At 35.7% G+C, this 23,849-nt stretch overlaps 1 protein-coding gene across 8 annotated transcripts in view; it reads left to right on the top strand.

Annotated features, from left to right (window-relative positions):
* Positions 1–23,849, top strand: part of TTC13 (tetratricopeptide repeat domain 13) — a 74,462-nt gene that overhangs the window by 32,462 nt on the left and 18,151 nt on the right. For 3 of the 8 annotated variants that reach the window (XM_037820863.1, XM_037820856.1, XM_037820858.1), the window contains exons 5-12: positions 1,367–1,432; positions 3,004–3,096; positions 5,792–5,908; positions 8,437–8,547; positions 14,143–14,225; positions 15,863–16,004; positions 16,281–16,455; positions 18,066–18,222. In XM_037820863.1, the coding sequence (XP_037676791.1) occupies positions 1,367–1,432; positions 3,004–3,096; positions 5,792–5,908; positions 8,437–8,547; positions 14,143–14,225; positions 15,863–16,004; positions 16,281–16,455; positions 18,066–18,222 (944 nt within the window). The remainder of the gene's footprint in view (positions 1–1,366; positions 1,433–3,003; positions 3,097–5,791; positions 5,909–8,436; positions 8,548–14,142; positions 14,226–15,862; positions 16,005–16,280; positions 16,456–18,065; positions 18,223–23,849) is intronic. The other 5 variants (XM_037820869.1, XM_037820866.1, XM_037820879.1 and 2 more) reach the window with 3 other exon arrangements.

Genomic DNA, 23,849 nt, shown 5'->3' with positions numbered 1-23,849 from the left:
CAAAGCAAATTGATGGATTAGTGGAGCTGGATGGGGCTTGTGGTAAACTGGCAAATACACACCCGCATCTAAAAAGGCAGCCATTACTTAGCTCTAGTGTGTGTGTATGTATATGTGTGTGTGTGTTGCTATGTGAGTATATCAAAACACAGGCCTATCATTGTTGGATCTTTTGATTTTCCAAGAAAGGCTGAAATTTTGGAATTTGGGGGGAAGTTTTCCAAGTTTTAGTACACTGTGTAGGCCAAACAATCTTCGGGCTGAGTTGTAGCTAGTGATGTACAGGTTTGCCACTCAATAGATATACCTCAGTCCATTTAAAGTAGCCTTTTGAAGCCAAATGCATAATATCTTCCCCTCTTTTTATTCCCATTTACTCGTCAGTGAAGTTGATGTGCTCTTTTTCTACAGAAATGGCAGATAAGCTACCTCAGACTTGAAACTGAACAGCAGATGAGTCTATAAAGTACCTAGTTTGTTGCAGTTCTTTTCAAATGTTTTAGCAATGTCAAGAGTTTCACCCAGGACCTTATAGCCAGAGGCTGCTTATTCTCCTTCCTTAAAGGTAGAGAGTGAAGGATTCAAAGAAGAGGTAAAAATTATAGCAGTTAAATGTAGACTAGAGGCATTGCATGCAGCAAATAGGATAGTTCATGCTGCTAACCCATGTAGTGGGTATACACGTGATGGCCAGAGCCAGCAGATACTCTGTCTTTGGACCTGATAGGTGTTTCATCTAGTCCAACTGGATTGCAGAATAATGGGAGAGAGCAAGGGAACAGGTTGCAGAGAAGGTCTTTTAATTTAACCCATTAGTGTAAAGGATTGTGTTAATCCCCAGAGACGGTGGAACAGACACATTTCTTGTTTCTCACTGTGATTGGCTGAGAGATTCTTTCCTTTTAAGATTATTCTGTGGATATTTGAAAGGAAACTAGAAAGGAGTGTCATCCAAGGCTTGACTCATACTGTTTACCTCTCTGAGCCTTCATTTTCTCTCTGTAAACTAAGACTGTGAACGCTGCCAAGTCAGAATTGTTGAGAGGGTTAAATTGAATAGGATAACTTTGAAAAAAACTAGTACAGTGCCCGATGTCTAGTAAGTGTAGAGTAATGTTGGTTCCCTTCTTTTCTTTTAATTTTATTGTTTTTTTCCAGTGCAGTATTCTTATTACATTGTCATTCAAACAAGCTTTTGTGAATTCACAGATTTTAGGTTGGGGCTGCCTGGGTTGCTTTACAAGTGGTGTAGCATTAAAAGTAGAGCTTCTCACTGTGGCATTAACGTGCTTTAAGCAGAAATTGACTTTTGTTTTATTTTGTTTTGTTTATAGTTTTTGACGTGTTTCTGTTTTGGTCTGACTAGGAGGAGCCTGATCTGGTTAGTGCAATTTATGGCCGAGGGATAGCCTATGGAAAGAAGGGACTACATGTGAGTATGTAATAGTTACAATTGCCATAGTGCCTCCCTTTCTAGACATGGGCCAGGGTTCAGAGAGAGCTACTTACTGTTCATTGAGCTCTTATGGGATAAGAGTGGTATTTTTCTGGTTTTATAGATGAGAAAATGACAGGAGAATGATTTACTGAAGATCAAAGGGCAATTAAGTGGTAGACTTGGGATTTCTGATCAGGTCTTCTAACTCAGTTATGCCACAGTTTCTGTGTGGCAATGGACAGCCTTGGCTAGCCTAAACTGGACATGCGCCAAGAAAAGCATAAGACCTTGAGTGCATTCCTAAGAAAAATGCAGTGTTAATAGTAGAGACTGGGCATTGATAGTTGCAGTAGGACTTAGATTTTGAATTTCTTTACAATGTTTAAAGGTTGAGTAAAAGAACAAAAGTTTTTTTTAACATGTAAAACTTATTTTATTTGTAATTATATATTATAATTTTCTCAGATCAGTATAATATCTTTGTAGTATTAAATTATTATAATCAAGTATTCCCGTGATTTCTCTGAATAAGATAGAAGAAAGGTTATAAGAAGTATATTCTATATAAAGGAAGGCACTGTGATATAAAAATTAAGACTTTCTGAGATTATATAGCAAATAAATGAAGGTCTAAGATTCAGTTCTCCAGATTTTTATTCTAGAACATTGTACAAAACCTTTCTCTGTTGTCTTTTGTGTTCTAAAAATATTCATTGACATTTTGCTTTGAGAGAAAAACATCACTTTTGTATCTTTTGCCAATTAAAAATATTTTACTAAACTGGTGATGGTCTTTTGGAAAAAATTTGTATGTATTTGTATACCTCAATAGGTCTGAATTTGATAATCTGAGACATAGAAGGCTAAGAAAGAATTCCCAACTGAGAATGGTGGAGGTGGTTTAGGAAGGAAACAGTGTTGTGTTCGGAGGGTGAATAAATGGCAAGATTGAAGTTGCTCTGTTAAAGTTTAAAGCTAAACTGTTTTTTCCTAATTCTCATCTCTTTAATTTTATATCTTGACGTGAAATTTGTTCGTGTCTTTAAACAGTTACATTTGCATTTTAAGATTTATTTTAATTATAAAGGGAATGTGCTCATTATGACTAATTTTAAAGAGGATTTATCTAGATTTCTTGAGCTGTAGGTGTATTATAGACAGGCTCATGGCTTTTGATTAACACTGACTTGGCCCCTTTCTCTTCCTCCCTTGCCTCTGGTCAGTATCATTTTGCATGCTGATAGCCACATATCAACCCTTGTAACTCCTTGATTCAGTATTTAAATAGGTTAAATTTAGAAAATGTATTTTTTAATACCGTCTGTGAAACTTGTGATAGGCAACCAGGTCCAAAGTGCTATTGATGGGTAGGTAGACTTGAGAGTTAAACAATTATATCATAATTTATTTGATTTGGGAGATTTCTTGTGTGGAAGCTAAGTTCATATTTTTTTTCTAGACACAATTGGTTATACCATTACTAAATCAATAGTTTTTTTCAGAAAATCTTTTCTACATGGTTTTAAGTTACAGTCTGTCTCATACTAAGCCGATGACTTTTTAAGGACATTAAGAATGCTGAGCTTGCTCTGTTCGAATTGAGCCGAGTAATTACCTTGGAACCAGACCGTCCAGAGGTATTTGAGCAGCGAGCAGAAGTGAGTGTGGTTTTCTTTTTCCCTCTGTCATTATTGGATTAGTTGACACTCAGATTCCTTTTCTCTTATTAGTTTATCACTTGTAAAGCTCCCGTGTACCATTGTGTTTTCCTACATAGGTACTTAATACCTTTAAACATAGTTGCAGTTACGAGAAAACTCTGGACCTAGCGATCGATACTCCTGATTAATTTATAATAATATCATTAATAATAAAATAAGCGTTTACGACATGTACTGCTCTCAATGTTCATTGAAAAAATATATCACATGATATTTTACTTTATGTATTGCATACTGTAGCAAAATTAATATGACAGTTTGGTCAAAATGAAGTTTATAGCCTCTGGAAGCATTCATTCCAATAGGGTGTGTGTATTTGTGTGTTTATGTATAATTCTTGTGAGATACACCTATCTACATAGATACACAGTTCAGGTAAGGATGATTATAACCAGACCTTTAGGAAACTTATAACTTGAGGTAGACACAGACAGGTAAAATGTGGTTAAAATACATGTAATTCTTGCTAGAGCAGAGACTAGGAATAGGTGCTTCTTAAGGAATGAAAGAGGCACAGCTGCACAGCCTGCTGAGTTTTGGCAAGAGGTTGGTGGGACAGGGTGGGGGTGGGGTGCAGGGAGAAGTGCGGGGAGTGTTTGATGAAGGCCTGACTGAGGAGGTGATACCAGAGCTGGATGAAATCCCATTTCTTGGAGAGGCAAGATTGAGAAGGATGTTCCAAACAGAGAAGAGTGTGTGCAAATGCACTCCTTTTAATGTTTTTTAATTGAAATGTGTTAATGTTACCATTTTCATAAAATAATAGTAAACTACCCATGTTTAATGTATGTATTTTACTACATATTTAACTGTATTAAATGTTTTAGGATTTATGTTAATGTGTTCAGTCTGAACTTTTAACCATCTGATAATGGTGTAATTTCATAGTTGGACTAAAGAAAAAAATGACACTTTTTTGGAGGAGAAAACTAGCAAGTAGAGGAAGCACTAAGTGTCTCATCATATTTGAATTAGTTATAATGTTTTTGTTCTCAAAATTATAGTGTCTTAAATTATTGTTCATTTTCTTAATGTGAATTTTATGGTTTGCTGGGGATTTGGGTTTCTGAATAAAATTATTTCTCGATTAATGATATAATTCATTATTTTGTGTCTCTTTTGGACACTAAGCATTAAGTGATTGTAATTTTTAATTACAATGCAAGAGTATTGGTGGCTAATTTGAGGATCATTGCTCCTGGGAGGGAGTACTGATCCCTTTTCCCTCCATTACTCTGATGTTATGTTAAAATGTTATGATAAAGCATGAATTTTATTAAGTATTCCTAGCAATAAGAATTATAGGCTTTTTAGCAGGTTTTTGAATTTTGCATATCTAACAAAAAACTAATTGTAAAATGATATTCAGGAGTAACTTTCAAGTAACCAATAAAGTAAATTTCTAGTATCTTAAAAATGTATGGTAGTATTTCCCTTTTCTGGCATTATTGGACAATAGTGTCACTATATAGTGACTTTTCCAACTAGACTATGGCATACCGTTTATATATGTCAGCAGTTATTTCATGAGAAATCTTTCAATTTCATGCTTTCTGAAAAAGTCTATATTTAATGAATATCATTTACTATTTTTAGTGACTCACATCATTATCTTGCATGTTGATTATTGTGCTGGGTTGTGATTATTCTGTTATGTGCCTAGGGGTTACTAAACTAGTAGGAATGTTTTTCCTTCCAAATACCACCCCAGATCACTATGCTTTTTGAATTCTCAGGCATCCTTTTTTAAAGTCATTCTCTGCTTTCCTCTTTTTGAGCCGTCATTCTTGCCACTGATGAGGTGCCTGCCTGGATCCTCTCTCTCTTTCGCTGATTTTAAGCTCCTGCAGAGTAGGAAACTAGTTTCTGAAACTTGATAGAAATGATCTACATAATAAGAACAAAATAAACCCTTATTTAAGGACTTCTGTTCAGGATAAAGTGCTTAGGCTTGATTGCATGAATATTGATAGCCATTTTGAATTTTCTTATATCTTTTTGGTTTACATTTGCATTCTGAACTGCCCTCTGCATTATCATATTGACTGAACCGGACTGATTGCTGGATTAAAAGAGATTTTCCAAAGAGGCTTGCAGATATTTTCCAGTCATGATTCATGAGTTAAGAGTTGTTAATATGAAGGCTTACAAAACACCTGAAAACTTAGAAGTTGTCATTCAGCACTTACTACCAGAGAGTATGTAGCTAAAGACCATTCTAAATGAAGTCCAACAATTGTTTTAATGGTTCAAAGTTATCTTTCATATTAATTTTTAATAATCAATTTTTTAGCTGTATATATTTGCCAAATTTTTATTTTATAGACTTATTAAAGGCAACTTATAGATTAAGAAAAAAATGTTATCGTGTCAAGAACTGCCACATCTGTTCTAACTCAGAACATGGGATAATGACAAGGCAGTTGCTACGGGCATAGTTCATCAGTCTTCTCCTTGACTGGGCAAAGAAGATTAATGGCACCTTAATTTGTTTACTTTGAACCTCAGTGCCAAGAGAGTAATTTTGTGGTGGAGTATGGTGAAATGGAATTGAAAAATTAAAAACATTGGCAGTTCTAGGATTGATTATTAAGAGTTTTCTGCTCCCTAATTATATGTTTTGGGTTTATAGATTCTGTCCCCTCTGGGACGAATCAACGAAGCAGTGAATGACCTCACTAAAGCTATTCAACTTCAGCCCTCAGCACGGCTGTACAGACATCGGGGGACCCTCTATTTCATATCAGAGGTGAGTTATTTTGGTTTTCAAATCATTTCCTTTCATGATGTTAAGGATTTTACTTTTCCTTCTGTATCAGAAGGCTGCTATTTGATAGATTTAGTTATGACAGTTATGACAACATTTTCTTTAGCTGAAATTAAACTGGGAGGAGAAATATGAAGTACTAAGAGCAGATTTTCTTGCTTGAGCTGTTGGCAGTAACTCATTCTGGACTGGGGTGAAAAAAAAAAGAGAAACAGAGAAAAGAAGAGAAATTTGTACACACCTTTTGTACTTTTGTACTTCAGCCTTTCTTACAGATGCCATCATAGAGAAGCGGGTTCACATGTTACAATGTGATTAGTAAATTAAGGTACAATTTAAATCTCTCTGATGTCACAACCCCCAAACCATAACCCAAGCTTACACAGTGCCCAGACTATAACTTCTCTATGTAAGTGACCCAAAATTTAAAAAGCTTATCAGCACAGTGATATTTTATGATTGCCACAATTATTTTTGTGGGCTTACAATAATTATTTTTTAAATTCATTTTTATTGAGATATATTCACATACCGTGCAGTCAGACAAAGCGTACATTCAGTTGTTCACAGTACCATTATATAGTTGTGCATTCATCACTAAAATTAATTTTTGACATTTTCATTACCACACACACACAAATAATAAGAATAAAAATTAAAGTGAAAAAGAACAATTAAATTGAAAAAGAACACTGGGTGCCCCCCCCCCCCATTTTTCTACTCATCCATCCATACGCCGGCCAAAGGGGAGTGTGGTCCATATGGCTTTCCCAATCACATTGTCACCTCTCATAAGCTGCATTTTTATAAGTCGTCTTCAAGATTCAAGGGTTCTGGGTTGTAGTTTGATAGTTTCAGGTATTTGCTGCTAGCTATTCCAATTCATTAGAACCTAAAAAGGGTTGTCTATATTAAGAGTGCCCACCAGAGTGACCTCTCGGCTCCTTTTGGAATCTCTCTGCCACTGAAGCTTATTTCATTCCCTTTCACATCCCCCTTTTGGTCAAGAAGATATTCTCAATCCCACAATGCCAGGTCCAGATTCCTCTCCGGAAGTCATATTCCACGTTGCCAGGGAGATTCACTCCCCTGGGTGTCAGATCCCACGTAGCGGGGAGGGCGGTGTTTCACCTGCCAAGTAGGCTTAGCTAGAGAGAGAGGGCCACATCTGAGCAACAAAGAGGCATTTGGGAGGAGGCTCTTATGCACAATTATAGGGAGGCCTAGCCTCTCCTTTGCAGCAACAGTCTTGCCAAGGGCAAGTCCCATGGTAGAGGGCTCAGCCCATCAAACCACCAGTCCCCCATGTCTGTGAGCACATCAGCAAACATCAAGGTGGGGAAGCCCAACACCCCTGCATTCTCCACCAGCTCCTCAAGGGGGCTCTGCATATTTGTTTTTCATTTCTTTTTTTTAATTAACTCTTTTTTTAAAAATTAACTGTATTAAAAAAGAATTTTAAAAAACATACAATAAAAAAACATTTCAAACAAACCATAACAAGGGAGTAAGAAAAAGACCACTAACCTAAGATAACTACTTTACTTCCAACATGTTCCTAGTCTACCCCAAGAAAACCTAATATTGCAACATTTCTGTGAACTTGTTCCTACTATACCCATCAGAAATTAACAAACCATAGTCATTCCTGGCCAAGAACGTTAGATTTACTCATGATAGCTTATCTGTTCTTACTGGGTTATTGTTCCCCCTTCCTTAATTGCCCTCTATCTCTAGTTCCCCTACATTCTACATTATAAACCATTAGTTTTACATGTTTCAAAGTTCACATTAGTGGTAGCATATAATATTTGTCTTTTTGTGCCTGGCTTATTTTGCTCAGCATTATATCTTCAAGGTTCATCCATGTTGTCATATGTTTCACGATATCGTTCTTTCTTACTGCTGCGTAGTAGTCCATTGTGTGTATATAACACATTTTATTTATCCACTCATCTGTTGATGGACATTTGGGTTGTTGCCGTCTCTTGGCAATTGTGAATAATGCTGCTATGAACATTGGCCTGCAGATGTCTGTTCATGTCACTGCTTTCAGATCTGCTTACAATAATTTTAATGAAAAAAATTCTGTTGCAAAAGAAAATAGAACAAAAATCTCAGTATAACACATTTTAAGTTTGAGCTAATGGAATGGTTATTTTAAAAGTATTCAGTGTAAAAAAAAAAGTATTCAGTGTAATAAATGCTAGTACCATTGGAAACTTACCCTAACAGATTTTTACTTTCACAGTATTTAAAATAATATTCATTTTGTAACTGAGATGAAATGCTTAAATTAAGCCTTTGTGAGTTTTTTCATCATTTCCTGAGTAAAACAACTATTTCAACAGGCAGTATAAGCATTCAACTACAGTCATGAAATGTTTCCTTTAAAGTTAAAAAGGGCGCAGAATGAATTAGGATCCTTTTTTTCTACCGTTCAGAAGTAGGAAATGTCCAAATATCTAATGAATGCTGCTTTATTTCTTTTTCCACTCTACTTTTTGTAGGACTATGCAACAGCCTATGAAGACTTTCAGCAGTCCTTAGAACTGAACAAAAATCAACCTATAGCTATGCTATACAAAGGTTTAACTTTCTTTCACAGAGGACTTTTGAAGGTGAAAGTCTTGTGTAATATGTGTAAAATATAATGATTCTGCTTTTCTTTGGTGGGTGGGAAGAGTTTAGTTTGGCATGTTTTAAAATGATGTCTCAAATGTCTGATTGGTTTATTTTAGAAAGTAGTTTGGATCAACAAATTTATTGAGCTCCTACTATTTGCTAGGCACTTGGAGGGAGTTTCAGGAAGGGAGAGGACAAAGGTTAAAAAGGTGGAGAGATGACACATAACACTCATAAAGTATGTAGTTTACAAAGCCTTTCTCCACATACAGTTTATCATATGGTAAATGCACTAAAAGTAATATAAACAAAATGCTTTGGAAATCTAGAGAAGAAGGATTCATTTAAGCTATGGATTTAGAGAAATTTTCAAAGAACAAATGGATTTTGTCCTGGTCCTTGAAGACTGAGTATGATTAGATAGGTGGGGGTGGGGAAAGAAAGGCACCCTAGGCAGAGAGGAAAGCATGAGTGATGATATGGAAATACAGGGAACTCATGGGGTGGTGGATAGTCAGGTATGAGTTTAAGGGAGATGAGGCTGGAGAGTCAGTTGAGGGCAGGCCCTGAAACGTCTAGAGCACCATGCTAAGGATTTTGACTTTAATTTGTAGACCCCCGATGGGGGTTGTTAAATCTAGATTTGGGGAAAATATATACTTCAAACCAGAAGTTGATTCTGACAATATGGTGGCTGAGGAGATTAGAGACAGACAAACTGATTAGGAGACATTTATAGTGTTCTATGTCAGAGATGGTAAGTAAGAACCCGATCCGATACTAAGAATGAAAAAGACATTTCTGAGACTGGTCATATTAATATGCCTGAGGCCTGACTAACTGTTGGGAAGAGGAGGTAGAGGAAAACAAGAAAAAAGTTGTCTCAACTGACTAAAAGTTTGAGGTAAAATGTAGTCTCCAGCCTATCCCTTTCTTCTGCCCTGGAACTTTATTCAATATTTTCTAGTTGTCTTGAGAACCTTACTGTGCAATAGGGTTGTGCCAGAAGCAAAGGGGAGACAGATACATGGCTGAGAGCTTGAGAGCAGGGGAGTTCATTTTTGCTTCCTTGGTGTATGACGATGCTAGGCATGTACTAGGTGCTTTAATACAGGGCCATTGTATTGAAGACAGGATAACATTCAGCCTGCGTTGTGTGAGTGTAAGTGAAAAACAATTAATTCTAACAATGAAATCAAGAAAGGCTTCACAGAGAAGGTTGCACTTGACCTGGCCTTTGAAGGCTGTAAAGAATTTCAGTAGTGCATGGCAGGGAAGGGTACTCTGGCTGGAAGAACATGCATTTCATTCTTGAAAATAGTTCTGAGGACTTTGAGGATCTGACAAATAAATAAATATTTATATTTGGAGGGTGGAGTGAGGGTTTATTGCATGTCGTGACTCATCAGTGTTAAAGATAGTGCTTGTCACATAGTAGGTGCTCAATAAGTATTAGGGAAACAAATGAATTTCAGGGACAGAGCCTTGAGTTTAGAGTTGGGACATCTTGGGTTGAGCTCCAACTCTGAACCTTATTAACTGCCCTCCTGGACAAGTTACTTAAACTCTTTTAGCCTCTCCTTCCACATTTGTTAACTGGGGATGATTTTCCTCTCTGCCTCTTGAAGTTATTGTGAGGATTAAATGAAATAATGTATGTGAAGAGTACTTTGTACACTGTAAACATGAATCAACTATTAATTATTGTAGATTATTTTACATATGAAAATTTAATTTGTTTTATAGTCTTTAAAAAAATATAACTCCCATTCCACTAAAACCCAAACCAAAAAAATTCTGTGAACTCTTATTTCATACTCTTCATATCCCTTTTGCAAGTTAATGCAGAGTAGTCCTAATAAAAACTCTGTCTCTCACATCAAGGTTCATACTGGCAGCTGGAGGCTTTGAGAGCAGGTTTCTTTAAATGTGCTTTGAGTGACTGCCAGATGAACTTTTCCAATTTATTTTGTATCTGCCCTCTGTTCTTCTCATCTTCTCTCACAGTCACCATAAATTAAAAAAAAAAAAATTAGTCTATCCCTTGAATATATCACAGAGAAGGAAAAGATTCAAAATATTAAAAAAGCCCAACCCCAAAGAGCTTAAACATATTTTTAAAAGTAAACATATATGAATAATTGATTTTACTCTGTATTACCATAAAGCCAGGCATAGGAACATGGGTAGGGCTCTTTGGATTATTTGGAAATGAGAGTTTTAAGAAAAGATCTGGAACAGAGATACTAACTACAAATCGGATGAGGGCTAAAATTCATTATGAGAAGCTAGAAGAGTGCTTTCGTTTTCTAAGTATTAGAAATCTCTCAAACCAGTCTTACCAAATTGTTTGGTCCTTTATTCTTTTCACCATGCTCATAAACATGGGTCAACATGTATAATAGATGGGAACTTTTTCTTTGCATTTTTATAGATCTGCTGTCCGAGGAGGTCAGAGTGTTTACGTATTGTCTCATTCATCCCAACGGCATCCCCATGAAGTATAGAAGGAACAAAGGGTATCCCAGTTATACAGATTGGAAACTGAGTCAGTGGTGAAATGGCTTAAATTAATGAAATTAGTTCAGATATATCTATTTCTCTTGTTAATTATGGAGACAAAGTATTAAATGGACCAATGAGTTTGAGCTAACTTTATGTCCTAAAGGTGGTCTCTCCAGGCCATCAATTTAAAAAGTAAGTGGATGATTGCTTATTTACTTTTTGATACAATAAATTAGAAGTATATTAGGAATACTACATTACAAATTTCACAACTGTCCAAATCAGTAGCTACGTCAGACATTTTGGATTTTCCTAGGAAAAACCAACAAATAAAAACTTTTCTATTGAGTTCCAGTTGTTTTACCTATGTTGTAGGGTTATTTCAAAAATTGTATATTCTAAGTGCATATTTTCTCAGCTGTTTAGGATGGCCTTACTTTGAGAGTTAACTGAGATTGTTCTCTTAGTTATAATGAAAAGCTCCTGAGTGCTGGCTTCCCATCAACTAGTAAAAGATGGTGACTTAAAGTGGTGATGACTGCGTTTGCTATGAAAGTAAATTCAGAGCCCGTTCATATGCTCAGAGATTGATTCATTTTTCCCAATGGCTTTAAAATCTTGATTCTGCTATGTCCCCTCTTTGGCAGAATGAGGTAGAGAGCTGTGCAGTGATTAGACAGGAACCCTGAAACCAAAGACTCTTAAAAGCTGAAGAGAAATCAGACTTTGAAGAACTGTGGCGTCCAAGCATGCTGTAAGTGGAGTGGGCAGCAGATGCCTCCTGGGCATCTCCGTCTAGATGTCCACAAACACTCCAGACTTTTAACATGCCCCAAACTGAATCCATTGTCTCCTCCCACCCTCCCATCCCAACCTGCAGCTGTTCTTCCATCTGTATTCCCCTATATTGAGTTTATGTTCTTGCCAACTTCCTAGTCTCTTCAGCTTAAAAGCTTTCTACCTTTTTTCCTCCCTCACCCCTTATTCCCAAATGGCCACTGGACTTTCTGTCTTATTTTGCCTTTTAGAATGTCTCTTGGATTTGCCCCTTCTTTCTCTCAGAGACACTGTCTCAATTTGAGCTTTCATTATCTCTCGCCTAGACTACTGCAGCAGCGTCCTAATTGGGCTCCCTGTCTGCATCCTTTTCCCTCTCCAGTCTCTCTTCTCTGGGGCCACTAGTAGTAATCACCCTTGAAAAGTAAAGTTCATGAGGTTGCTTTGCCTGCTTCAAGTACCTAGTTCTCAGCACTTGCAGATGGCACTCCGATTGCACAGCCTGGCCCCAAAGGTCCTCCACTCCCTGGCCTCAGCTTACCACACTAGCCTGGCTGGCTGCCCATCATTTCCCCCTCCCCGCACACCCACCCCTGCACCCTGTACTCCTGCCGCACCAAATTTTCCCCCATTTCCCTAGTACTCTGGGCCACTGCACAGTAACATTTCCCCCTGTCTAAAATGCCCTGTTTCTTTACCTAGCAAATTCCTTTTTATTCTCCAGGACCCAACTCAGTTATCACTTCCTCTGTGATGCCTTTTCTGATATCCCCAGGCTAAGTTAGTTGTTTCTTTCTCTTCATTCCCAGAGACTTTTGCTCGTATCTCTGTTATAGTTCTTAATTTGAATTATAATAACCTGGTTGCATAATTGGCTTTTTAACTAGACTGGGAGTTTTTTGAGGACAGAGATAATGACTTGCTCATCCTGTGTCCCCTGTACCTCATACTGTCCCTGGCACATAGTAGGCGCTCAATACATGTTTGTTGAATTAAGGATATAGTCATATAAATCCTGAAAAATCAAAGCTATTAGGCAACGGCAGGAAATCTTACTAATAGTGGTTTTTAAAGTTTCTCAAATGTTAGAATCTAGTATTCATTCTCATCTTTCTTCCAAATAGTAGATATTCAGTAGACTGTGTAATAATTAAGTAGGTTGTTTTCCCCATTTTTGTCTTTGAAGAGTTGGAAAGCCAGCTTCTCTTGCGCTGCTGTTCCAAAGAAAATCAAGATGCAGGGAATGAATGAAAAGACTCAGGATTGTACTGCTTTAGCAAAACTATTTTGCCTACTGAGTCATTAAATATTTATTGAGTGCCTACCATGTGCAAAGCATAGGACATCTTTAGTAGTTTTCTCCTGTGAATTTTCTAATCCGGTATGAAATTATCTACCACAGAAGTTTTATAGTGAAATCTCTTTCATTAAAGCTTTTAGAGATCTTGATACTCTGTAGCATTTAATTTAGTAAGATGTGTCTTTTCCTTAGGGAACATGTGAAATGTCTTCATAATTTTGTATTACAGTGCATAATGAAGTCATAAAAGTATGTTCAAAAATGGTTTAAGCCTAGAATGTTTATTATTCAACAGATTGGGTACATTTTATTAAGAGTTTTCTCAGATAGAGAGAAAGTCACACAGTAGCAAGTACATCATGCATCTCCTAAGATGGCTGGCTGAAGAATAGTGCCTGAGCAGCTTTGCTCTCTTCCTTAGCCACAGACCTGGGGTTACGCCGACAGAAGCTATACCCCAATCACCCCCAACCTTAAGGTCTTTGTTTTATTTTGTTTTCCTTTTTCTTTTTCTGTTAAATCATGTGATCCTTCGATAGCTAATCTAGGGGCTTTTTTGATTGTTTTACAGTTTCATATTGGGCTTGCTTTTTTGTCTCTCTTACTGGTTCAGTTTTAATAAAATAGCCATATTTACATTAAACACAGTTGTCATTATAGATAGCTACTAGGCTTATTTCCATTCCATTGGGCCTTTATTAATTAAGGAAAGACGAATATGAAGGGTCAAACCATTAATACTCAAAGTCCTAGTGAAGTAGATACTGAGAAGCTGTTTTTCCATTTCAAAAGGAGAAAACTTAAGGCTTTATTATTTTTCATAGTTTATGAAATCCTCCTGGCTCATAGTTGATGGTTCTTTCTACCTCTCTCTTTTTTTAAAGTTTTCCTATTAAAAAATGCCTCTCAGAGATCATGTATAATATGTATTTAAATCCTTTAGTGATTTAAATAAAACTCAATTCTAACAGTTATGTAAATTAAATCATTTTCTATATACTTTTTCCAGGAAGCTATTGAATCCTTCCAAGAGGCTTTGAAGCAGAAAGTTGATTTTATTGATGCATATAAAAGTCTGGGACAGGCCTATAGGTAAGTGAAGTATTAATAGTTGGTATTGGAGGGGAGGGTGAAGAGTGAGAAGACAATATAGCCTCACAAATAATAGCAATATTTAAAAATAAATTATATTTCTTAGCCATGGGAGAATGATTATTCTAAATTGCATAGGCATTAGTATACTTGTTCTGGAATCATCTCTGGAATATAGTAAGAACCATGTGTCAGAGGATATCATGATGCATATTATTATCTCCTAAAAAAACACTTCAGTTTGTATATATTGACCTAGAAAATGTTAGTCCTTCAAGGGTTATTGTTTTGAATAGTGGCATTATAAGCCATTGGGTTATAGATGCTGTTGCTGCTTTTTAAAGCCATATCTTATCATGCTATTCCTCACATCACTGTGGTTTGTCTGAATGATCCCAGAATAAAGGAATGAGAAAGTTATGATTATAATGTATCTCTATCAGGAATGAGAAGCTGTGGCTAGAACCTGACTTCCTGACTCTGTGCATTGTCCTGACCTGTGAAACTATTCTGACTTTACATAAAAAAAATTACATTTAAGCTCTCATCTGGCAAAGGAGAGGGCATGGTATAACAGAAGGAGCCCGTGTTTCAGGAATCAGGGGACTCATTCTAGTCCTGGCTTAGCCATTTACAGGTGTGCATCCTAACTTCTCTGAGCTTCAGCTTCTCATCTGAAAAATGTAACAGGTACTGTTATACAGAACCATAAAACAGAAGAGACAGTATTAGAAATTCCCTTCAAAACTCTGGCAGGTACCTTACTCAGGGAAAGTTCAGTTCAGAAGCTTAATTATTTATCTGATGTGATAGTTTGAGAAGCTGTCTTACACTAACTTGGAGAAAGTGTGTTTGGCTTTGTCTTAGGTTTAGGGAGTGATATTTATCTTCCCTGTCTCACAGAACTGTTGGGAATATAAATTGAAAGTATATTTGGAAGTGCCTCATAAATAGTAAAATGCTATATAACTGTAAACTAATATAATATTTTTTTAAATTTGCATTATTTATAGAAAATTGACTTGTAGGACATTTTGAAGGGACTTCAATTCTTAGTAAATATTTTAATATATAAAGGAAGACTGGTTAGTTACAACCATTTCCATTCTGGAACGATCGCAATTCTAAAATATATATCTTTTTTTCAGAATTTTAAATTGCCTAACGATTTACTAGATTTTAAGTGAAATAACAGTATTGATAGGAAAATACGGTTTTAAACCTATGAATTTGGTTCATAATAATATCTGTATGACTATAATCTATATCCTTTTTTTAAAGGGAAGAAATAAGTTTCTATCCCAACACTAAAATTACACACTGTGTTCTAGGGATTGAAACCCATTATGAGCTAGGGAAGAGGCTTGGGGAAAAATTTGCTTTTGGAAATCATTAGATTAATATTCTCCAAAGAATTTCAAGAAGTGTTTGGTTCCTATAAATTGGTTAAGATTTAGAAGTAGTAAGTAAAATGTGATATGTCAAAGGCATAGCTAGAAAGTGGTAGCATAAAATAGGGTACAGCAGCATCAGAGTATCTTTTCCATATGCTGGACCGTAATTCTTACGGATAACTTATTCTTTATGTTTATTGTCATATGTTTATACTGTGTTCATAACTATTATGAAATACCTAGAGAACTGGGCAATTTTGAAGCAGCCACTGAGAGCTTTCAAAAGGCACTGTTGCTCAATCAAAATCACGTACAGACCCTCCAGCTTCGGGGAATGATGCTTTATCACCATGGCAGCTTACAGGAAGCCCTTAAAAACTTTAAGGTGAGCATCTATAAATGAGAAGCACAGTAACTGGAGTTCTTGGTTTATTCTTCAACAAGTTTTCGTGAAATGAATAGAAAATGGGCCAACAATAGAGTTTATACTTTAACAACAACAGATCATTGCTTTGTCTTGTAGATTAATTTATAGAGTATAAATCTGATTTAATTTAACCTGGAGGGAAAACTTTTCTAATCCCAGGTAAAAGAATGGTGTTTAGAAGTTTTCTTCAACTATATTGATACTAACGAAGCATTTTCTCCTTCAACACTTCAGCGGTGTCTGCAGCTAGAGCCATATAATGAAGTATGCCAGTATATGAAAGGACTCAGCCATGTTGCGATGGGACAGTTTTATGAAGGGATAAAAGCACAGACTAAAGTTATGCTAAATGATCCTCTCCCAGGTCAGAAGGCTAGCCCAGAGTATCTTAAAGTGAAGTATCTCCGAGGTAAGTCAGAAAATCACAGAACCATTGAGCTTGAGTGTTTGAAGCAGTAGAAATCGTATTACGTGACTCTATATGTTCCTTATAAGACAACTGAATCTCAAAGAGGTTGGGTAGCTTGTCCACAACCACCCCTTATTTAGTGGTGGTGCCTGGACTAGATAGAGTCTATGTCTTCTGAAGACCAGTCCAGTGCTTTTTCTACCACTTCCTTCATTTTTGCTTTCTAAAGTTAGATAAATTTTTCCTCAAGTTAAAAACCATATTTTGAACTGAAGCTTCTATTCTTCATATCTCATCATGTGTAGTCATATCCAAAGATACAGGAATAGCAGGAAAGTAAACTTTTATAAGGTTTATACTGTTAAAATGTGAGCTTGGCATCTTTGATCTGTAGTTCTCTCATACCAGAATTCTCATATTTCTGAGAAATTAAATTGGGATAAGAAGGTAAAAAATCTTTAAGGAGTTAACCTTTTATTTGTCATAGTCTTACCTTTGCTCTACTATACATTTAGAGATATTTTTGTTTTCCTTATAAAGCCCAAATCATAATTCCGTTACTTCTCTTTCTTTTACTATCTTCAGCCCTCTATGTCAGTACTGTCCAACAGAAAAAGAATGCAAACCATGTATGTAATTCTAAATTTCTAGTAGCCACATTAAAAAAAAGTAAAAACAAACAGTTTAAATTAATTTTAGGAATATGTTCTATTTAATCCAGTATATCCCCAAATTTAGTTCAACATATAAATAAGGTAAAAACTTATTAATGAGATATTTTACATTTTTCCTTTGAACTAAGTCTTTGAAATCTGGTATATATCTTACACTAACAGCACATTTCAATTTGGATGCTAAATTTTCATTGGAACTACTTGATCTGAATTTAGATTTCATAAAGTTTATAGCTCAAAAAGTAGATCCATATATGCAAGTTCCGAACATATTGAAATTTTCTAATAATTGTACAGTGGTTTTTTTAGTTTAAATTAATTAAAATTAAATAAAATTAAAAATTCAGTTTCTCAATTACACTAACCACGTTTTAAGTACTTAATAGCCATGTTGCTAGTGGCTACCTGTTGGACCACACACCTCTTTACCCTAAATTACAATTTCCATTTTTTTCCTGACTTACTAGAACTTGGACTTGTAAACTACAAACTGGATGGAGGAGGCAGCCTATATCTTTGGTTTTTCTATGCTGCTTCTGTAGAGATAGTCAGCAGTCAGTCATGTCAGGCAGTCGTATACCTGTCAGTCAGTTTATCCCTTGACAGAGAACTAGGTTCTATCTGACACTGAACTTGGATTCTCAGGTTCTAGAAGTAAAAAAGTGAGATCTTTGATTTGGTGCCTGGAAAGGTGATTAAAATTAAGCCAAAGTAGACACAGATTGACTGGTATGTTTTTTACCCTAACAGCTCAAGCTAATGGCAGGTTACCTCTTGCTATCATATAGTAATAGTGATTTATTAAAACTTGGAATTGCCTTTAAAAATTCCTATAATTAATTAATTTATTACAAAGTATCTGTATGGCACCTAACTATTTAAAAAATGTTTCTTTAGCAGTATTTGAGTGTGTCATATCTCATTTCCTGTCTGCAGAATATTCTCGATATCTTCATGCACACCTTGATACTCCCCTTACGGAATATAACATTGATGTGGATCTGCCTGGAAGCTTTAAGGACCATTGGGCTAAAAATCTGCCTTTTCTCATAGAAGACTATGAAGAGCAGCCAGGGTTGCAACCCCACATAAAGTAAGTGCTTGAAATGAAGATTTTTTCTTTTTTTCTTTTTCAAGATTGAGCTATAAGTTCATTGTGATATTTCTTAATCAATAAATTTTCTGTCCATGTTTCTGATGAATCTTTTTTTGAAGTTGATATGCCCACAAATATTTCTTTTGGTTTATGAAATATCTTGAAACTTACCTTTGAATATTTTCTTTCTTTCTAGCCTAATTTTCCCCACTAATTTTGGATATCCTTCAAACTTCAAATGTTCTTATACACCTTGGTTGTCTTTGACATGCAATTTTCTTTTAAAACCTTTAAAACAAAATATTTAACATTTTGGCAGTTTGAAACTGTTGGGCTTCTGTTGCAGTATGGCAAAACAGTTATCGTAAAGGGCTATTTCACTACATATTGTATCTAGAATGAATTATTGGATCTGGAATAAAAATTAAATCCTGGGAGTCTAGCAATACATTAAAAATTAAGGGAAATTGCTAAAGATTGATCCTCTCAACCTCTTAAAAAAGAAAAAGTGAGAAGAGGTAAGCACATTTATAAGGTGGGGATTGACCTGAGAGTAAATGCATTCACCTCTTCTATTGGAATGCCTTGGACCACAGTCAAGATGGATTTGCTGATCTTTAAAGGGGCTTACTTGGTCACATATTAGAGGCACTCCCAAGATTTCAACAGAAGCAAATACAAACCCTTCCTGTTAGGAAACCATTGCCAATTTGGGCCCTCAATATTTCCACAGATAAAGCTCATTCATATGAGAATTCAGAAACTGAGATCACCAAACCTGTATGTGAGAATCAACAGAAACAATTGGTTTAGACCCTAAAGGACTTCAGACACTGAAATTGTTCAGTACAGACTCTAAAATAACTCCAAATGAAATGTTTGAAGAAATTAAAGAAGAAAATTTTTTTTTTTTTTTAAAAAAAACAAGCAACAAGAGACTGTAAAAAATGTCCAGGCATTAAAAAAGAATAATTAGAAGTTTTAGAAATAGAAAATATAATCACTGAAATAAAGAATTCATTGTTTAGGCTAAAAAGCAGATTAGGCATAGCGGAGAGGAAATTATAGAACTAGAAGATAGAGTAGTAGGGATTATCCATATTGTAGCACAGAGAGGCAAGGAATTAGACAACATGAAAGAGATTAGAAGTTGTGGAAGATGTAAGGAGAAGGTCTAACATCTATGTTATTGAAATCGCAGAAGATTTGGCTAAGAGCTTTCCAGAACTGATGAAACACACAAATGCACGGTGTTGTTTTTTTTTTTTTTCAAAAAGCAGGATAAATGAAAAGAAATCCATATTTAGACACATTATAAGTACTTGGAGGACACCTAAGATAAGGAGAAAAATCTTAAAAGTAGAAGACAGATCACCTATTGAGGATCAACAGTTGAATTGACTGTAAATCTCTCAGCATCAACAATAGCAGCTAGAAGATAATGGAATAGTATCTTCAAAGTACTAAAAGAAAACTGTCAACCTAGAATTCTATTCCCAGCAAAACTATATTTTAAGATTGAAGACATATTCAAAAAAAGATATTAGAAAAACAAAAATTGGATTTTCCAGCAACTGGCATTCACTAAAGGAGCTTCTAAAGGATGTATTTAAGGAAGAAGAAAAATAATTTTAGAAGCAAAATTTGTGATACTGGAAGGAATGATGAGGAAAAAAAATGGTAAGCATGGAAAATTGGTAAATGCAAATATGCATTGTCTATATAAAATAACTAATTTGGGGGGTATAAAAAGGACAGAACTAAATTATTGGACAAAAATAGCAAATAATTTGGGGGCTTAAAAAGGGTTAACATATTGTAAAGTTTTCGTATTGCTTGGGAAAGTGGGTTAAATCTTACCTTCAGACTTAGTTATATATAAATATTAAAAATGTCTAGGGCAAATACTAAAAGATTAGGAATAGAGTGTACTACTTCCGTATTTGTAAAGAGGTAAAAAGAATATTTCAGGGAAAAACAAATATAAAATCCAAAATCAACCAGAAAATAAGGGGGAGGTGGAGGGAAGCATAAAAGAGTGGGAGAAATAGGAAGAAAAAAATAAGAAGAATAGGTTGAGATAAATCCAGATATAGCAATAATCACAATAAATATAAATGGACTAAGCTCATGTGTTAAAAGATTGACAGTGTTAGATTGGAATTTTTTAAAAATCCAGCTAAATGCTTTTTACAAGAGTCACCTAAAGCATAGGGATACAGAAATGTTCAAAGTAATGGAATGGAAAAATGATATTAGGGAAACATGAACTAAAAGAATATTTGTGTAGCTGTACTAATATTAATGAATTTAAAGTGAAAAAGCATTACTAGGATAAAGAGTACTACTACATAATGGCAAAGAAGGTACTTAAGAATAAATCCTACAAATATGTGAAAAACCTATAGAGGATAATTATAAGTCTTTATTGAATGTTATTAAGAGAAAACAAATAATGGAGAGAAACACTGTGTTCAATAGTAGAATGTTCATTATTGGAAGTTTTTTTTTTTGTTTTTTGTTTTTTGTTTTTTGTTTTTTTTTCCAGTGGGGCCGGCCGCTGGCCACTGCTGTTTTTATTTTTATTTTTATTTTTATTTTTTTTTTTTAATCTTCATTTTATTGAGATATATTCACATACCACGCAGTCATACAAAACAAATCATACTTTCGATTGTTTACAGTACCATTACATAGTGGTACATTCATCACTCAAATCAATCCCTGGCACCTTCATTAGCACACACACAAAAATAATAAGAATAATAATTAGAGTGAAAAAGAGCAATTGAAGTAAAAAAGAACACTGGGTACCTTTGTCTGTTTGTTTCCTTCCCCTATTTTTCTACTCATCCATCCCTAAACTAGACAAAGTGGAGTGTGGTCCTTATGGCTTTCCCAATCCCATTGTCACCCCTCATAAGCTACATTTTTATACAACTGTCTTCGAGATTCATGGGTTCTGGGTTGTAGTTTGATAGTTTCAGGTATCCATCACCAGCTACCCCAATTCTTTAGAACCTAAAAAGGGTTGTCTAAAGTGTGCATAAGAGTGCCCACCAGAGTGACCTCTCAGCTCCTTTTGGAATCTCTCTGCCACTGAAGCTTATTTCATTTCCTTTCACATCCCCCTTTTGGTCAAGAAGATGTTCTCCGTCCCACGATGCCAGGTCTACATTCCTCCCTGGTAGTCATATTCCACGTTGCCAGGGAGATTCACTCCCCTGGGTGTCTGATCCCACGTAGGGGGGAGGGCAGTGATTTCACCTTTCAAGTTGGCTTAGCTAGAGAGACAGGGCAACATCTGAGCAACAAAGAGGCATTCGGGAGGAGGCTCTTAGGCACAACCATAGGGAGGCCTAGCCTCTCCTTTGCAGCAACCGTCTTCCCAAGGGTAAAACCTGTGGTAGAGGGCTCAACCCATCAAACCACCAGTCCCCTATGTCTGTGGTCATGTTAGCAACCATGGAGGTGGGGTAGGCGATCATTATTGGAAGTTTAATAGCATCAGCATGTCAAGTTGTTGCAAAATTAATTAAAAATTCAATAAGATGCTATTTAAAATCCCAAAAGTTTTTGAGGAGCTTGATAAGCGAATTCTTTACATTCTGTGGAGGAATAAAGGACCAGATACTAGTCTGAATTAGTATCCAGAATTTAGGATTCTACAAATGAAAAAGTGAAAGGTGCTCCTGAAGAAGAAGATGGCCCAGGCTTTGAGGGAAGGTTTGTAGTCTACCAAATAGCAAGACTTAATAAATATAGTAATAAAAACACAATAGTATTGGTTCAGGGATAGACAAGTAGATGAAAGGAGCAGAATAGGGAGCCTAGAAGCATTTATCTAGACAGCCTGGGTACATGGCACAGGCATATTATACATCAGAGTGGGACAATTAGCTATTCATATGGATAAAGTAAAAAATTTACTTTTATGATGGTATAGATAAAGAAATCCAATTCCAAAATTAAAATCTCAAATGTAAATGGCAAGATGTTTTTTTAATTTTAGGGAAATATAAAGATTTCTGATTTTGAGGTAAAGGAGGATTTCTTAATCAGGACACCCTAAGCATAGTCCCTATACAAATACATTGATAAATTGGACTACATTGAACGTAAGAACTTCTGTTCATCAAAAGGTACCATTAAGAGTGAAAAGACAAGGCCAAGTTGGATATTTGCAGCTTATATAACTGACCAAGAATTAGTATCCAGAATTTATGATTCTACAAATGAAAAAGTAAAAGAAAAACAACCAGTAGAAAAATAAGCAAAAGACATGAACAGGTAATTTCAGAAAGGGAGGAACATGAATGGCAGGTAAACATATGAAAAGATACTTCAGCTTATTAATCAAGATCACATGAGATATTGTTTTATACCTTTTACATTTTGCACTAGATGAGCAAATACTGTGAAGTCTGACAATAGTAATATCGGCCAGAAGGTAGATCAATAGGAACTTGTATATACTTCTAGTAAAAGTATAAATTGCTTCAATCACTTTGGGAAGAAATTTGTCCTTATCTTGTAAATTTTAATATTTGCATATCCTATAGTCTTGCAATTCTGCTCATATGTACATCTAATAGTGAACCTTGTACGTGTACCCACTTGTACCAGGAGACTTGTACAAGACTGTTCATAGCAGCTTTTGATCACAATTAAAAACTAGAAATCAATCCAGTTGTCCATTAACAGAAAGATTGGTAAATATGATATAGTCACACAATGGAATATTATATAGCAGTGTAAACAAATGGACCATGCAACAAGGTGGGTTTTAAAACACAATGTTCAGTAAAAACGGCAAGTTAGAAAACTACAATGTGACATCATTTTTCCCATAAAACTCATAAACAAGCAAAACTATGATATTCTTTAGTGAGATGTAAACTGTCTATCTATATATATGTGCAACAAATTTATTTTTTAAAAAGGGAATCATGAATACAAAATTTAAGATAATTTATTTCTGGCTGGGAGGAAGGGAGATGGGATAGGGAAATAGCATACAGGTAGATGGAACTACGTAATTGTTCTAGTTCGTAAATTGGGTAATTTGTTCATATGCTTTTGTATATATCACTAAAATAATCAAAAAATAATTTATAAAAACCCAGATTGCTCAAAGAGGTATATCTGTTCTCTATCACCCCTTTTTAGAGAAATGCCTATCTGCAGAAAAGAGTTAACATAGCAGGCCCAAGCTCCTATCCTTGGAAAGCCCTGCTTGCAAGGTTGGCCCTTTGTTGACAACTGGAAACTTGCATTTTGGGAGAATTCCCACATTCCCAGAACTGATAAGTGGCTCACTGTACCTAAACTGTTTGTACAAACAACATGGTTTATGCTAAACACCTGCTTTCCTTCTGGGAGTCTGGAATTTGGGGCAGTTGCCAGGCAGGGAGTGCCTATGTGACCAGCCCCCTCCCAAAAAACACCCTGAGCCCTGAGTCTCTATTGAGCTTCCCTGGTGACATTTGACACATATTGTCACAACTTATTACTGGGAGAATTAAGCATGTCCTGTGTGACTTCAGTGGGAGAGGGACCTTTGGAAGTTTGGACCTGGTTTTCCCCACTTCACCTCATGTTCTTTTTCCCTTTGCTGATGGTAC

Source organism: Choloepus didactylus, chromosome 2, assembly GCF_015220235.1.
Source record: "Choloepus didactylus isolate mChoDid1 chromosome 2, mChoDid1.pri, whole genome shotgun sequence".
Taxonomy (NCBI): domain Eukaryota; kingdom Metazoa; phylum Chordata; class Mammalia; order Pilosa; family Megalonychidae; genus Choloepus; species Choloepus didactylus.
This window is presented reverse-complemented; position numbering and strand designations above follow the sequence as displayed.